Source organism: Salmo salar, chromosome 15 (genome assembly GCF_965601325.2).
Source record: "Salmo salar chromosome 15, fSalSal1, whole genome shotgun sequence".
NCBI classification, from domain to species: Eukaryota; Metazoa; Chordata; class Actinopteri; order Salmoniformes; family Salmonidae; genus Salmo; species Salmo salar.
In genome coordinates this window covers 29,132,770-29,149,525 of record NC_138305.1, presented here as the reverse complement: position 1 = coordinate 29,149,525, position 16,756 = coordinate 29,132,770, and the positions used below count along the sequence as shown (strand labels likewise).

The following is a 16,756-nucleotide window of genomic DNA, read 5'->3' as shown; positions in this document are numbered from 1 at the left end:
CAACCTCTTGGTTACTAGTCCAATGCTCTAACCACTAGGCTACCTGCTGCTCAATATAACCTCTAGATGGGTCATTTTAGACACCTCTTGACTGAATAGCAAGTGGAAGAGCTCTACTTGTGGCAAGTGGAAGAGCTCTATCTTTTATGACGGGTGACATTGTGAAAGGTCAATCAAGTGTGATATTTATTTTTCTCTGTAGCCTCAGCTTTGATGTTTCTTCATGAATTAGTCCAAAGTTTGGAAATGGTGTATCCATTGTTGGAATTGGGTCAACATGCCAGTGCAAGGATGTGTAGACTAAAGCTAACATTTGCAAATAGCAATTAAGAGGGCTATGCCATTCAGTTGACTAAAAGCAAGAGAGTGCTTCATTGTGTTACTTTAATAACATGTTTATAGACAACCAACAATGCAGTTTTAAGAAAATACCAAAGAAAAGTAAGATATAAGAATAACATAATTAACGAGCAGCAGTAATGTGCCAATGTGTGGGGCACTGGTGTCGAGGTAATTGAGGTAATATGTACATGTAGGTAGAGTTATTAAAGTGACTAGATAATAGATAATCTAAATAGTCTGGGTAGCCATTTGATTAGATGTTCAGGAGTTTAATGGCTTGGGGGTAGAAGCTGTTTAAAAGCCTCTTGGACCTAGACTTGGCGCCCCGGTACCACTTGCGGTGCGGTAGCAGAGGGAACAGTCTATGACTACGCTGGCTGGTGTCATCATGTTTATGACATGGTTATAGCAGATCATATAGAAATCATAGATGTAATCATGCTGTAGTTTTCAGAATGAACCATTGACAATGTTGTTTTAGAAAAAAATACTAAAAAGTAGCTAGTGGTCTATGTTCATAATTATTCTGTTGAATTTCTATTCCTGTCTCAAATCAACTGGAACTGACCATTTCAATTGCATATTGTTATTTTCAAAACAGACCCATTTTATTAATTATATTGATAATGCATGTATTTTCACCTCTCATAACGTGTGAAGTTCCTTATTGGCCCATTCTTTGCATGAAGTTGGCACGCTCTCCATCTCGCTACCTGGCTGCGTCTTGATTGGCCGTCTTGACCGAGATCCTACTGTACCATTTCAAACCCGAGTCTGCGCTACTCTACAGTCTGCGGAAGCGGGGGAGGACCGTGCAAATTCCCAACGAGCTCCGGGATTCAATCCGCTGCCAAGGCACTCACCAGTCACCACTTCGGGGAAAAAAGGCTTATCTTTGAAAGAGCTCGAGCACTGTGTCTGTTGTAAAATTCGTTCGTTTCCGTTGTCTCGGAAAAGCAACATGCTGGTATAGTAAATATAGGACTAATAATAGTTTTTTTATTCCTTGCAAGCGCACATTTCTGTTGGATTTTTATCGGAAGAATTATTTATTTTCGTGTATATTTTCGTTATTTTCTTCCACGGTGGAACGTGCGGAGCACGATGTGCACATGTGGTGGGATGCTCAGGGTTCTCCTGACAGTTCTCAGATGAGTGATGGAGATTTGATCAGTAAACATTCGCTTGTTTTGTTTTTACACAATATATACACAATTTATGAACGAATGAAAAAATACCAAGAAGCACTGCAAAGATTCGACAGTGATCTTTTTTGAAAGAGTTGTGCCTGCAGTCTTCTGCATGGTTGCCACAGCCAACATCTCATTGCCATTCTAATTTGTTTAATTGAACTTTTCCATCCGAAGTGCCACTCTTAGCATCATTTCCGTATCATGTATTCACATTTCAATACAATTCCACAATTGAGACTCGGCTAGTTTAGCCTAAATATCCATCTTATTTCCGTACCGTTATTGGACCGAGGAGAGAGCACAGACCCGACGGAGAAATGGCTAAAAACCCGTCCGAGGGACCCAATGAGCCAGATCTGAATCAGCTACCGGACGAAGAGCTGCTGCAATGGGGCAAGGAGCAGCTGGTCAACAGACTAAGGAGAGTGGACAGCGAGAAGTTATACCTGATGATCGAGCACGGCAACATGATGAAAGACGTTAACCGGAGGCTGCAGGTGCACCTGCATGAGATCCGCAACCTGAAGGAGATCAACCAGAAGCTCCAGGACGACAACAACGAGCTCCGCGAGCTCTGCTGCTTCCTGGACGACGACCGGCAGAAGGGCAAGAAGCTGTCCCGGGAGTGGCAGCGGTTTGGCCGGTACTCCGCGAACGCCATGTGGAAGGAGGTGGGCACCTACCAGCTAAAGCTCAAAGAGCTCGAGGCCAACCAGGAGACAGTGGTGCGCGAGAACACGGACCTGAAGGAGATCATCTTCATGCTGGATGAAGAGAGGAACGGAGCCGGTTCCCGGAGCTCCATAGACTCTCAGTCCAGCCTCACCAACCTGAACGGCGGGACAGGGATAGTTCGGGACTTCGGGGATGGCAGTAGTACCTCCAGCACGGGGAGCGCAGGTAGCCCCGACCACCACCACAGCCACAACCACATACACAAGCTGCCCGCGGAGAGGGAAGGCAAGCTGGGCAGCACCTTCCAGAGGAGGTCCATGGATGACCTGTCAGCGCCACACCATCACAGGAGCATCCCTAATGGACTCAATGGTAAGTTTATACACCTGTAATACACACCTGCCATACACTTTTAATGGCCTACATCGGTCCACACATCTGTATGCACCTGTACACACCTGTACACACCTGTACATAGGCCATCTCATCTCAATGATCCATACCAGCCGGGTGTGAGCTGGGATGTTAAATGCATAGGAGAAGGGGGGATATCATTATTATTGATATTTGTACTGCATTGTTGAGGGAGCTTGCAAGTAAGCATTTCGCTGCACTGAATACCTGCTGTAAACTAAGTACTTTTTACGATTTGAATTAGATGTTCCACCAGCAGTAGGGACTAAAAAAGCAGAGCCATCACTATATGACTCTGAGACAGACTGACCCTTCAGACAGACTGACCAATCAGACAGACTGACCCTTCAGACAGACTGACCATTCAGACAGACTGACCATTCAGACAGACTGACCATTCAGACAGACTGACCCATCGGACAGACTGACACTTCAGACAGACTGACCATTCAGACAGACTGACCCATCGGACAGACTGACCCTTCAGACAGACCGACCATTCAGACAGACTGACCCTTCAGACAGACTGACCATTCAGACAGACTGACCATTCAGACAGACTGACCATTCAGACAGACTGACCCATCGGACAGACTGATGACCCTTCAGACAGACCGACCATTCAGACAGACCGACCCTTCAGACAGACTGACCATTCAGACAGACTGACCATTCAGACAGACTGACCATTCAGACAGACTGACCTCTATCATAACACAGAGACGTTGGACAGTGATGCTGCCCAGGCCTGAGTACCCCTCCCTCCTCCAGACGGATCCAGTCAAGGCCCGCACAGCAGTGGATCAACCTGCCATATGACTGACTGTTTTTTTCTCCCCGACAGACAGCCAGCAACATATGTGTCGGACTAAACTATTATTATTGTTGTGATTACCTCACTGCTGCTGTGTTTCAATCCTCTTCTCATCCTGACATGAAGTCATGATTGGGATGCTTACTGTAACACATGTACACACACAAAATGGATGCCTAAGTAGCCTCTTCAGTGTCCTACCATCAGATTGATGTGTGGTGAATTAGGTCACTGAGTATCACGGCCCTGAAGGAAGAAGAGCAGACTATTTTAATCGCTTTTAGAAGGGCTCAGGCAAATTGATTTTGGATGAGTTCACTGATTATCACTGTTGTCTCTCTCTCTCTCTCTCTCTCTCTCTCTCTCTCTCTCTCTCTCTCTCTCAATTTCAATTTCAATTTCAATTAAATTCAGGAGACTTTATTGACATGATAAGTTAAATTAGTTACATTGTCAAAGTATACATATAACAAAGAATAGTGTGACCAACAGCAATAAGGTATCAATATCAATGAGAATAATAATCCATTAAAGCAACAGTTGTAAGGCAGTAACGTGACTGAGAAGCCCCATGACATGGTATGAAAGACAAAACAATATGTGAAATATCATTGATATTACATTGTATTACATTTTCACTGGCTGTCCCTCAGGTTGTAGCAAGAGGACACATATTTGGCTGCCAAAACACGTAGTCTTTTCTTCAGCTTTTAAAGATTCACATTTTTTGTAATGAATGAACATTTTGGGAAAGAAAGATTCTCTTATGTCTGAGTATTTGTCACAGTGTAGTAGGAAATGCAGCTCTGTCTCTACCTCTCCCCTGGAGCAGAGTTATCACAACCTGTCCTCTCTGGGCAGCCAGGTTTGTCTGTGACGACCGGTCTCTATAGCCAGACTGTGCTCTCTGAGTCTGTACCTAGTCAGTGTTTTCCTCAGTTTTCTATCAGTCACAGTGGTCAGATAATCTGCCACCAAGTACTGTCTGTTTAGAGCCAAATAGCATTGAAGTTTACTTAGATTTTTTGTGGTGTCTTTCCAATAGGTGCTATATTTTTATTTTTGCTTTGTGATGATTTGGTTGGGCCAGACTTTCTCAGTGCTGTCATGAGGCTCTATGTGGTTGGTTTGGTTAGTGAAGTGAGCTTCAGAACCAGCTGGCTGAGGGGACTGTTCTCTTGTTCCATCTCTTGACATTGTAGGGCTGTGTGATGAAATGTTTTGGGGTCACTTGTTTTTAGATGGTTGTACAATTTGATGGCTCTTTTTTCTATTCAAATATGGAGGGGGTATTGGCCCAATTCTGATCTACATTAGTTTTTCTTTGCACTTGCAATACAGTCTTGAAAAACTCTGTATGCAGTATTTCGATTGGATGTTTGTCTCTCTCTCTCTCTCTCTCTCCCCCGTGCCTCTGTACTCTCTCTCTTCTTCTTTCTGCTAAGGGTCTTTCTCTCTGCTAAGGGTCTCTGTCTCTCTCTCTCTGTGTCTCTATGCCTCTGTTCTCTCTCTCTCTCTCTCTCTCTCTATGTACTCTCTCTCTCCTCCTCTTTCTGCTAAGGGTCTTTCTCTCTGCTAAGGGTCTCTGTCTCTCTCTCTCTGTGTCTCTATGCCTCTGTTCTCTCTCTCTCTCTCTCTCTCTCTCTCTCTATGTACTCTCTCTCTCTTCCTCTTTCTGCTAAGGGTCTTTCTCTCTGCTAAGGGTCTCTGTCTCTCTCTCTCTCTGTGTGTCTCTATGCCTCTGTACTCTCTCTCTCTCTGCTAAGGGTCTCTGTCTCTCTGCTTAGGGGACATTTGAAATGCATCAAGCGGACTAGAAATCAATGCGCTGTTCTAAGACCTAAATACCCAGGCTTTAGCAGAGTGTTGGATGAAATACCATAATGAAATAGGATGCTAAGCCTAGTTTAATCTGCACATCACCACCATTACCCCACCCACGCTCACGTATGCACTCTCACTCACTCACTCACTCACTCACTCACTCACTCACTCACTCACTCACTCACTCACTCACTCACTCACTCACTCACTCACTCACTCACTCACTCACTCACTCACTCACTCACTCACTCACTCACTCACACACACACACACACACACCACAATGATTTGTTATTTAGGATACAGTCTGTTTCGTGCTGTAGCGTACAAACAGACAGGCCGCCTAAATCCAGCCTCTGATTCGTTGGTTTTAGTAACGCAACACGGGTGCACTTCCTCAAGGAAATATCGTTCTATGTTCGGATTCCACAGCTGGTGTCTTTTGAGATTCCAGGAATTCTAGAATCTTAAAACCCTGAAGGTATATATACCGTATCCTAGCAGCATGTTAGCAAGCGGAGCTGTTTTTAATCTGCACACAAACACATTTTTTTGGGCCATGTTTGTGCATCATTGCGTAACAGCAATATTGTGTGTGCTTGTCTGCCTGTGGCGGAATGGGGCTGGGCAGGGCTCACCTCTCTAGCCTCTCTAAGCTGATGTTATGCTAAGTGATGTTCTTGCGAAGCCCCTGAACCAAACCGTCCGTCTATGCCCTGGACTGACACTGTACTGTACAACCCTATGCTCATCACTGTCAGACAATCTGGATCTCCATAGCTTGTCTCCATGACTGGCAGGGACTGTGTGTCAACACAAGACTCACTGTAGGGTATGATTACTCTATCTGTACATACAAATATATGTATATATTTTTTTAATTAAATCTGAAATCTTTTTGATGGGGACATTCTCTCCACTCTCCCAGCTGTCTCGTCCGTCCGTCAGTCAGTCAGTCAGTCAGTCAGTCAGTCAGTCAGTCATTCAGTCAGAGCCAAGCTGATGGATGAGGAGAGGAGTGGATGTGTAGGTCTGATGTTTGAAGTCCAAGGGGAACAGTTGTTAGTTGCTGACTGGATGCTGAGTTCTGTAGCTTCAGTCAGGGCATCCAGATGCCAAGGAAGCCTTGGGGACTTTAGCAGACAAACATTAAAACCGTTACCGAGGTGCTAAATGAGAGACCACTGTGCCAGAGTGGGAGGATGGGCAGATGGATGGAAGAAGGGGAGGAGTGGGAATTCTAGAGCTGGCATGCTCTTAAAGAATGAATCCAACCAACAACTACAGAATACTATTGTTCTGCCTCGTCTCCACTCAAAAAGATCCCCCACATAGCCCTCGCCACATTTCTGGCTCCTCTACCCCTTAAGAAAGAGGAGGGAGAGAGAGCAAGCAAGGGGCGCGAGACAGGCAAGCAAACAAAAGGCCTTCAAAGAGGCTTGGTAGTGGGGGGGGTGGCTGGGAGGTGGTGGGGGGTTAGGCTAGGGAGAGGTGGTGGTATTGCTGGGGTGAAGTAGTGGGTAGGCTTGGTAGTAGTGGGGGGGGGGGGCAAGACAGAGGAGGGGTTTCTGGTGGATCCTGCTGTCAGTGTAATTGCATTTTTGAGTGAGTTTGAGTCTGGTGACACACCCCCTCTTCTCTTGGGAATAACTAGCTCTATACACACACATCTAAAGTTGAGCTTTCTTAACCTGGAGAGATGGAGGAATGCATACCGCATAGGCCTAGCCTACAAGTGTTGAACACCAATGGATGCTTTACATGCAACTTCTTTTTCCAGACCTCTGTTTGCTGGGATGGGTTATTAAAGATCTTTGATGGAATGGGTTATTAAAGATCTTTGATGGGATGGGTTATTAAAGATCTTTGATGGAATGGGTTATTAAAGCTCTTTTCTGGGATGGGTTATTAAAGATCTTTGATGGGATGGGTTATTAAAGATCTTTGATGGAATGGGTTATTAAAGATCTTTTCTGGGATGGGTTATTAAAGATCTTTGATGGGATGGGTTATTAAAGATCTTTGATTGGATGGGTTATTAAAGATAATTGATTGATTGAAGCCTGAACTAAAACTATGCCTGAAACTATACTGACTGTACATTGCATGTCCCTATGTATACAACCGTGCATGACTTTTGTTTTATGTCCAGGAGTCAGTGCCTGCATTAGGCATGTTATATTGCGTGTCTCTGTGTGTATAGTACAGCAGTCACTTGTGTTCTATTTCCAGGAGCCACTGTCTGCATTCACTTATATCATTGGTGGTCTCGAATCTGGAATCTGGAATGGGATTCCACCCAAGGCTCTGAAATATGATGCAGTTGAGTTGCACATGTACAGTAAGACTTGCAGTGCATTGTGGTGACTTGACTTTGTGTGTGTGCATGTCTGTGTGCGTACGTGTGTGTGTGTGTGTGTGTGTCTACAGTTCTGTCCTGAGGTCTGGTTTGTATTTTTGTAAGGCTCCAGACCTGATGAGACCAATACATTTCTCTAAACCTGTCTGTCTCTGTGTCTTAGTGCTGCTGGGTTGAAATAGCACAGATATGCAAATAAGGATGGTCCCTTCACAGGCCACGCCTCCTGACTAGGACTGGGCAAAATGGACAAAATATCATATCATGATATTTGTCACATATTTGATTGTATTTAACAGTATTTGATGTTTCTGAATAATAAATGTTCTAAGTAGGCTTTCTGGGTGGTTCATGACCCTAGGGTGTCAACATAAATTATGAGTGTTTTCAATGGGACTTTCTTCATTTACACTGTTCAATCTGACTACAAACTAAAATAATTTTCAGTGTTTGCATACATTTTTGCATTTCCTGCACGATTATTTTCATTTTCACGCTGTGCCATGCAGCATGATATGGGCCAAAAAAATCTAGGCCTAGTTAATTGGTGAAATGTTGCAATAATGATTATTCTAATTTTATAGTTAGAATATAGTGGTCAGCACCTAGAATACATTGTTGTTTGACATGACAACAAATGAATAAGCCAGTGAGGAATTATTGACAGGGTAGGAATCAAAGTGTTGGTCACTGTTTCCAGGTGACCCTAATTAGATGTTACGTTAAATGTTTTCTTTCTTTATGTAGCTAGCTAGCTAACATATTAATGTTTTGCCTATTCCTCTCTGATAAGATACTGTTGCACAAACATGCGTGTCTAGGCCTACATCAGCACTGGTGCCAGGCAGTATTAGCTAGCTAGCTACGTTTGCTCTGACTCTTAGTACATTTAGCAAACTAGCCATCTAATTAACGATTAGCATTAGTTGCTAACATAAATTATTTTAGCAACACCTTGCTAAGAAAATACAAATTAGCAAACAGTAGTTTGCAAACAGTAAAATACACAAACAAATAGTTTAAGTATAGAACTCTTGTGGAAAGCAGCATGTCACCAACGTTGTTGCATCACATCTGACCATGTGGAGTGAACGACAAGAAAGAGCTCATGGTGGAACAACTGCTGTCCTTGAGTAACAGGGGGCAGGGCTTGGTGTGGTTAGCGGCATGCAGCAGCAGGAGGAGAGGGAGAGAGATGACTCAAGTAGTAACTGGAGTAAACTACAAAAATCGACATTATACAAGCCGGATGTGCGTATCCCATTTAACAAACCAAGCATTGAAATACCGCTATAGAAGGTAAAGTAAAAACTCCGGTCCGTGCATCAATACCGGTATATAGTAAAATAAGGTATACCGCCCAGCCCTATTCCTGACCCTACAACGACCTCTCTCTCTCTCTCTCTCTCTCTCTCTCTCTCTCTCTCTCTCTCTCTCTCTCTCTCTCTCTCTCTCTCTCTCTCTCTCTCTCTCTCTCTCTCTCTCTCTCTCTCTCAATTTAAGGGCTTTATTGGCATGGGAAACATATGTTAACATTGTCAAAGCAAGTTAAGTAGATAATAAACAAAAAGTGAAATAAAGAAAAACAATTAACAGTAAATATTACACTCACAGAAGTTCCACAAGAATAAAGACATTTCAAAAGTCATATTATGTCTATATACACTGTTGTAACGATGTGCAAATAGTTAAAGTACAAAAGGGAAAATAAATAAACATAAATACAGATTGTATTTACAATGGTGTTTGTTCTTCACTGGTTGACCTTTTCTTGTGGCAACAGGTCACAAATCTTGCTGCTGTGATGTCACAAATATGTGTCTCTAATATGGTCATACATTTGGCAGGAGGTTAGGAAGTGTAAGCTCAGTTTCTACCTCATTTTGTGGGCAGTCTGCACATAGCCTGTCTTCTCTTGAGAGCCAGGTCTGCCTACAGTGGCCTTTCTCAATAGCAAGGCTATGCTCACTGAGTCTGTACGTAGTCAAAGCTTTCCTTAAGTTTGGGTCAGTCACAGGGGTCATGTATTCTGCCACTGTGTAGTCTCTGTTTAGAGCCAAATAGCATTTTAGTTTGCTCAGTTTTTTTGAAAATTCTTTCCATTGTGTCAAGTAATTATCTTTTTGTTTTCTCATGATTTGGTTGGGTCTAATTGTGTTGCTGTCCTGGGGCTCTGTGGGGTCTGTTTGTGTTTGTGAACAGAGCCCCAGGACCAGCTTGCTTAGGGGGCTCTTCTCCAGGTTTATTTCTCTGTAGGTGATGGTTTTGTTATGGAAGGTTTGGGAATCTTCCTTTTAGGTGGTTGTAGAATTTAACAGATATTTTCTTGATTTTGATAGTTAGCGGGTGTCGGCCTAATTTTGCTCTGCATGCATTATTTGGTGTTTTATGTTGTACACTGAAGATTTTTTTGCAGAATTCGGCATGCAGAGTCTCAATTTGGTGTTTGTCCCATTTTGTGAAGTCTTGGTTTGTGAGCGGACGCCAGACCTCACAACCATAAAAGGCAATGGGTTCTATAACTGATTTAAGTATTTTTTGCCAGATCCTAATGGGTATGTCGAAATGTATGTTCCTTTTGATGGCATAGAAGGCCGTTCTTGCCTTGTTTCTCAGCTCGTTCACAGCTGGAAGTTACCTGTGGCACTGATTTTTAGGCTGAGGTATGTATAGTTTTTTGTGTGCTCTACAGCAACAGTGTCTAGATGGAATTTGTATTTGTGGTCCTGGCAACTGGACCTTTTTTGGAACACCATTATTTTTGTCTTACTGAGATTTACTGTCAGGGCCCAGGTCTGACAGAATGTGTGCAGAAGATCTAGGTGCTGCTGTAGGCCCTCCTTGGTTGGGGACAGAAGCATCAGATCATCAGCAAACAGTAGACTCTCTCTCTCTCCCTCCCTCACCCTATTTCCCTCTCTCACTCTTTCTCCCTCCCTCTCTCTTTCATTACATTGCTGCCTGTACATGAGAGTCAGTGTAGTTTGTAAATGAGTCATAGTTACCTGGGAATCCACCTCACGCACAACCAAGTCGCTAAGGATTACTACCCAACCAAGCTGCTAAGAAAGCAAACTTTCTCACACAAAGTATAGGCCTAAGTGCAAATTAAGTGCACTTTATCTAATATGCAGAAGTCTGATTTCCATTTAAGTAAATAAGACAGTGCTAGATATATTCTCGAGTATAGCAGTCTAAATCACATCACTGTTGTTGATGGTATAATTGGGGCCGTTATTAATGAGGATTAGACAGCCATAAACCAGTTTTAAAGTGTTGATTTAGTAAACCGTTCTAGGCCAGCTGTGGCAGGGTTATTCCCCCTGGTCTATTAGCTATATATGCTAATTAGAGACAGACCCGCCCTGCTCTGGTCCCAGCAGCAGATGACCCCTCAAGGGTTAATCCAACTCACAGGCTGTGTTTGGTTTTAGTGTGTGTGTGTGTGCGCGCGTGCATAAGTGTGTGTGTGTGAGTGTGTATGTGTGTCAGTTTTTAGGGAATGCAGCACCAGAATTAAACTCTGTTGAGAGTTAAAGGCCACGATTTAGAACAGTGGGCCACAGACATTGATAAATGATCCGTCTTCTGTACCCATTATGTCTTTCAGGAGTTAGCGCTGGTTACCATGGTGTTATTCAGTTAGGAACTGGGTCCTCCAGAGAATGACAATGCTGTGAAAAAGTGTTTTGATTTTGTAACTAGACCTAGGCTATCTTTCTGTTTCTTAATAATATGGTGAAGATAAACCATTTTGACGTTTCATTAAGTTGATTTAAATGTTATTTTTAGAGGAACACTAACTCTTTGAGTAATAATTTAGTCACACCATAAAACTCAAACTCTTGGACTAAATTGGGTTCAAATTAGACTCTCTTAGTCACACACAGAAAAGCCATAAAATAGAATGGCTTTTTAAACTGTGACTTTTAACACCTACACACATAATTGCTTTAATTGCGTCATTACTGGGGGCCCGGTGTGGTGTGTGTGTGTGAACGTGTTTGTGTGTTCGACCTCTTTTCTGTCAGATTTTATCACCAGGTCATCATTCTGGCTGTGCTGGAATCTCTCTCTTTCTATCTCTCTGGTGGGCAGAGAGTACCAAGGAGCACCCTAATCTGAATGGTGATATATCTCTCTGGTGGGCAGAGAGTACCAAGGAGCCCCTAATCTGAATGGTGATATATCTCTCTGGTGGGCAGAGAGTACCAAGGGGCCCTAATCTGAATGGTGATATATCTCTCTGGTGGGCAGAGAGTACCAAGGAGCCCTAATCTTAATGGTGATATATCTCTCTGGTGGGCAGAGAGTACGAAGGAGCCCTAATCTGAATGGTGATATATCTTTCTGGTGGGCAGAGAGTACCAAGGAGCCCTAATCTGAATGGTGATAAAGGCTGGATTCAGTAGAACCAGCCTTCCTAATTTATCAAATCAAATCAAATTTTATTTGACACAAGCACCGAATACAACAGGTGTAGACCTTATTGTGAAATGCTTACTTGCAAGCCCTTAACCAACAATGCAGAATTTAAAAAAATTAAATAAACTGAAGTAAACAAAAGTAATATAAAATAACAGTAACAAGGCTATATACAAGGGGGTACTGGTACAGAGTCAATGTGCGGGGGCACAGTTAGTTGAGGTAATTGAGGTAATATGTACATGTAGGTAAAGGTGTTATATGCATGGATAGTAAACAGAGTAGCAGCAGCGTAAAAATGGGGTCAATGCAAATAGTCCGGTGGTCATTTGATTAACTGGTTAGCAGTCTTATGGCTTCGGGGTAGAAGCTGTTAAGGAGCCTTTTGGACCTAGATTTGGTGCTCCGGTACCGTTTGCCATGCGATAGCAGAGAGAACAGTCTATGACTTGGGTGACTGGAGTCTTTGAACATTCTTTGGGCCTTCCTCTGACACCGCCTGGTATAGATGTCCTGGATGGCAGGAAGCTTGGCCCCAGTGATGTAGTGGGTCGTACGCACTACCCTCAGATGACGAGCAGTTGCCATACCAAGAGGTGATGCAACCAATATGGATGCTCTCAATGGTGCAGATGTAGAACTTTTTGCGGATCTGAGGACCCATGCCAAATATTTTCAGTCTCCTGAGGGGAAGTAGGCATTGTCGTGGGGAAGGGCAGTGTGGAGTGTAATATAAATTGCATCATCTGTGGATCTGTTGGGGTGGTATGTGAATTGTAGTTGGTCTAGAGTTTCTGGGATGATGGTGTTGATGTGAGCCATGACCAGCCTTTCAAAGTACTTCATGGGTACAGACATGAGTGCTACAGGGCGGTAGTCATTTTGGCAGATTACCATTGCGTTCTTGGGCACAAGGACTATGGTGGTCTGCTTGAAACATGTACAGTTGAAGTGGGAAGTTTACATACACCTTAGCCAAATACATTTAAACTCAGTTTTTCACAATTCCTGACATTTAACCAGAGTAAACATTCCCTGTCTTAGGTCAGTAAGGATCACCACTTTATATTAAGAATGTGAAATGTCAGAATAATAGTAGAGAGAATGATTTATTTCAGATTTGAGTATTTAGTATTTAGTATCAATTAGTATTTGGTAGCATTGCCTTTAAATTGTTTAACTTGGGTCAAACGGTAGCCTTCCACAAGCTTCCCACAATAAGTTGGGTGAATTTTGTCCCATTCCTCCTGACAGAGCTGGTGTAACTGAGTCAGGTTTGTAGGCCTCCTTGCTCGCACACGCTTTTTCAGTTCTGCCCACAGAATTTCTATGGGATTGAGGTCAGGGCTTTGTGATGGCCACTCCAATACCTTGACTGTTGTCCTTAAGCCATTTTGCCACACCTTTGGAATATGCTTGGGGTCATTGTCCATTTGGAAGACCCATTTGCGACCAAGCTTTAACTTCCTGACTGATGTCTTGAGATGTTGCTTCAATATATCCACATAATTTTCTTACCTCATGATGCCATCTATTTTCTGAAGTGCACCAGGCCCTCCTGCAGCAAAGCACCCCCACAACATGATGCTGCCACCCCCATGCTTCACAGTTGGGATGGTGTTCTTCGGCTTGCAAGCCTCCCCCTTTTTCTTCAAACATAACGATGGTCATTATGGCCAAACAGTTCTATTTTTGTTTCATCAGACCTGAGGACATTTCTCCAAAAAGTACGATCTTTGTCCCCATGTGCAGTTGCAAACCGTAGTCGGTCTTTTTTATGTTGGTTTTGGAGCAGTGGCTTCTTCCTTGCTGAGTGGCCTTTCAGGTTATATCGATATAGGACTCATTTTACTGTGGATATAGATAAATTTTGTACCTGTTTCCTCTAGGTCTACACATTCTTTTCTGAAGGCTTGGCTGATTTCTTTTGATTTTCCCATGATGTCAAGCAAAGAGGCACTGAGTTTGAAGGTGGGCCTTGAAATACATCCACAGGTACACCTCCAATTGACTCAAATGATGTCAATTAGCCTATCAGAAGCTTCTAAAGCCATGACACCATTTTCTGGAATTTTCCAAGCTGTTTAAAGGCACAGTCAGTTTAGTGTATTTAAACTTCTGACCCACTGGAATTGTGATACAGTGAATTACAAGTGAAATAATCTGTCTGTTAACAATTGTTGGAAAAATTACTTGTGTCATGCACAAAGTAGATGTCCTAACCGACTTGCCAAAACTATAGTTTGTTAACAAGAAATTTGTGGAGTGGTTGAAAAACGAGTTTTAATGACTCCAACCTAAGTGTATGTAAACTTCTGACTTCAGCTGTAGGTATTACAGGGAGAGGTTGAAGATATCAGTTGGTCAGCACATGCGCTGAGTAGGCGTCCTGGTAACCCGTCTGGCCTTGCTGCCTTGTGACTGTTGACCTGTTTAAAGGTCTTACTCTCATCGGCTACGGAGAGCGTGATCACACAGTCATCCGGAACAGCTGGTGCTCTCATGCATGGTTCAGTGTTGCTTGCCTCGAAGCGAACATAGAAGGCATTTCTTTTAATCTTCCGGATTTGTGTCCTACTCCTTGAAAGCGGCAGCTCTAGCCTTTAGCTCAGTGCGGATGTTGCCTGTAATCCATAGCTTCTGGTTGGGATATGTACATATGGTCACTGTGGGGAAGACGTCGTCGATGCACATATTGATGAAGCCGGTGAATGATGTGGTATACTCCTCAATGCCATCGGATGAATCCCGGAGCGTTTTCCAGTCTGTGCAATTAAAACTGTCCTGTAGCTTAGCATCCGTTTCATCTGACCACTTCCGTATTGAGCGAGTCACTGAATCTTTCTGTTTGAGTTTTTGCTTGTACGCAGAATTCAGGAGGATAGAATTATGGTTAGATTTGCCAAATGGAGGGCAAGGGAGAACTTTGTACGTGTCTCTGTGTGTTGAGTAAAGGTGGTCTCATGTTTTTTCCCCCTCTGGTTGCACATGTGACATGCTAGTAGAAATTAGGTAAATCTGATTTAAAGTCTCCTGCATTAAAGTCCCCGGCCACTAGGAGCGCCACTTCTGGATGAGCATTCTCTTGTTTTCTTATGGCCTTATACAGCTCGGTTTTAGTGCCTGCAACGGTTTGTGGTGGTAAATAGACGGCTACGAAAAATATAGATTACTTCCTTAATACTAGAGATCACGCAGCATCTGTTATTGACAAATAGACACAGACCACCGCTCGTCTTACCGAAGGTTGCTGATCTGTCTTGCCGATGCACGGAAAACACAGCAAACTTGATATTATCCATGTCATCGTTCAGCCATAACTCGGTGAAACATAAGATATTATAGTTTTTAATGTCCCGTTGGTGATTGCACGTTCGCCAGTAGGACGGACGGTAAAAGCGGATTATCCACTCGACGACGAATTCTCATGAAGCACCCGGATCTGCGCCCCCTGTATCCACGTTTCCTCTTCATGCGAGTGACGTGGATTTGGGCCTGGTCTGGAAGTAGCCGTAAATCTTTCGCCTCCGATTCATTAAAGAAACAATCTTTGTCCAGTCCGAGGTGAGTAATCGCTGTTCTGATGTACAGAAGCTCTTTTCGGTCATAAGAAATGGTGGCAGAAACATTATGTACAAAAAAAGTTACAACGCCCTCGAAACGGCAGCCATCCCCTCCGGCACCACTCTCAAGCTTACCTCCTGTCTGTCTGTCTGTCTGTCTTGGGCTCCTGAGTGGCGCAGCGGTCTAAGGCACTGCATCTCAGTGCTAGAGGTATCACTACAGACTCCCTGGTTCAAATCCAGGCTGTATCACAACTGGCTGTAATTGGGAGTCCCATAGGGCGGCGCAACAATTGGCCCAGCATCGTCCGGGTTTGGCCGGGGTTGGCCGTCATTGTAAATAAGAATTTGTTCTTAACTGACGTGACCTAGTTAAATATATATATATTTTTTGAATTCTGTCACTCTGTATTCACCTCAGGACATGAGTCAGCATCTCACATTCACCTGTCTCACCTATTGCTTCTAGCTCCCCTCCACAGCCATTCAGTCTATATTAGTTGTACTGTGTTGGTGTGTAATGCCACACCTTGAGAAGGTGAGGCTATTCACTCACCTGGCTCAGCTGTGTGGCAACTCTCCTGTGAGCCGAGCCTACCTGAATGGGCTTCTCTCCAGTTAAAAAAAGTAATTAAGTCAGCAAAGACAAGTGGCAGTGATTCATTGAGAAGTAGAGAGTCTATAGAGACAGTCTGTGTACATGTTCTGTTGAACAAATAGGCCTGAAGGAAAGAGAACGGAGATGGAGTAACTGAATATGTTAAAAGCACTGCTCAAGTATTCATGATTTATTACAATACTACAAATTCTGGTTAAATTCTGGTTAACGTTTTTTTTTAAAGCTGCCTATTTAGTTTTCAACATCCCCATTAGACTATTACTACTATGCTTATAAGATAAATATTTGGAAGATATGAAACATCACCAGTCGAACAAAACATTGAGTTTCATTGTGTACTTTTTTCATATGGACTTCACAGCAGTGTTGTTTTCCATTCTGCTCTCTGTCATCTAGTTCTGACTGGTTGGGGCGGAAACAGAAACAGACAGGAATGGGATGTTTCTATTGCTCGTATCCTGTTTATCCAGCTTTAGACACATTATTCTGCCTTCAGATTTCAGTATTCTTAGACTCTGCTAAATGTGT

The 16,756-nt window shown here is 43.3% G+C and overlaps 1 protein-coding gene across 4 annotated transcripts in view; it reads left to right on the top strand.

Moving 5' to 3' along the window:
* The first annotated feature begins 1,124 nt into the window (after nt 1-1,124).
* Nucleotides 1,125-16,756, top strand: part of LOC106571107 (coiled-coil domain-containing protein 85C-B-like) — a 92,508-nt gene continuing 76,876 nt past the window's right edge. For all 4 annotated transcript variants that reach the window (XM_082961641.1, XM_014143785.3, XM_082961643.1 and 1 more), the window contains exon 1: nt 1,125-2,582. In XM_082961641.1, the coding sequence (XP_082817767.1) occupies nt 1,853-2,582 (730 nt within the window). In that variant the 5' untranslated portion in view covers nt 1,125-1,852. The remainder of the gene's footprint in view (nt 2,583-16,756) is intronic.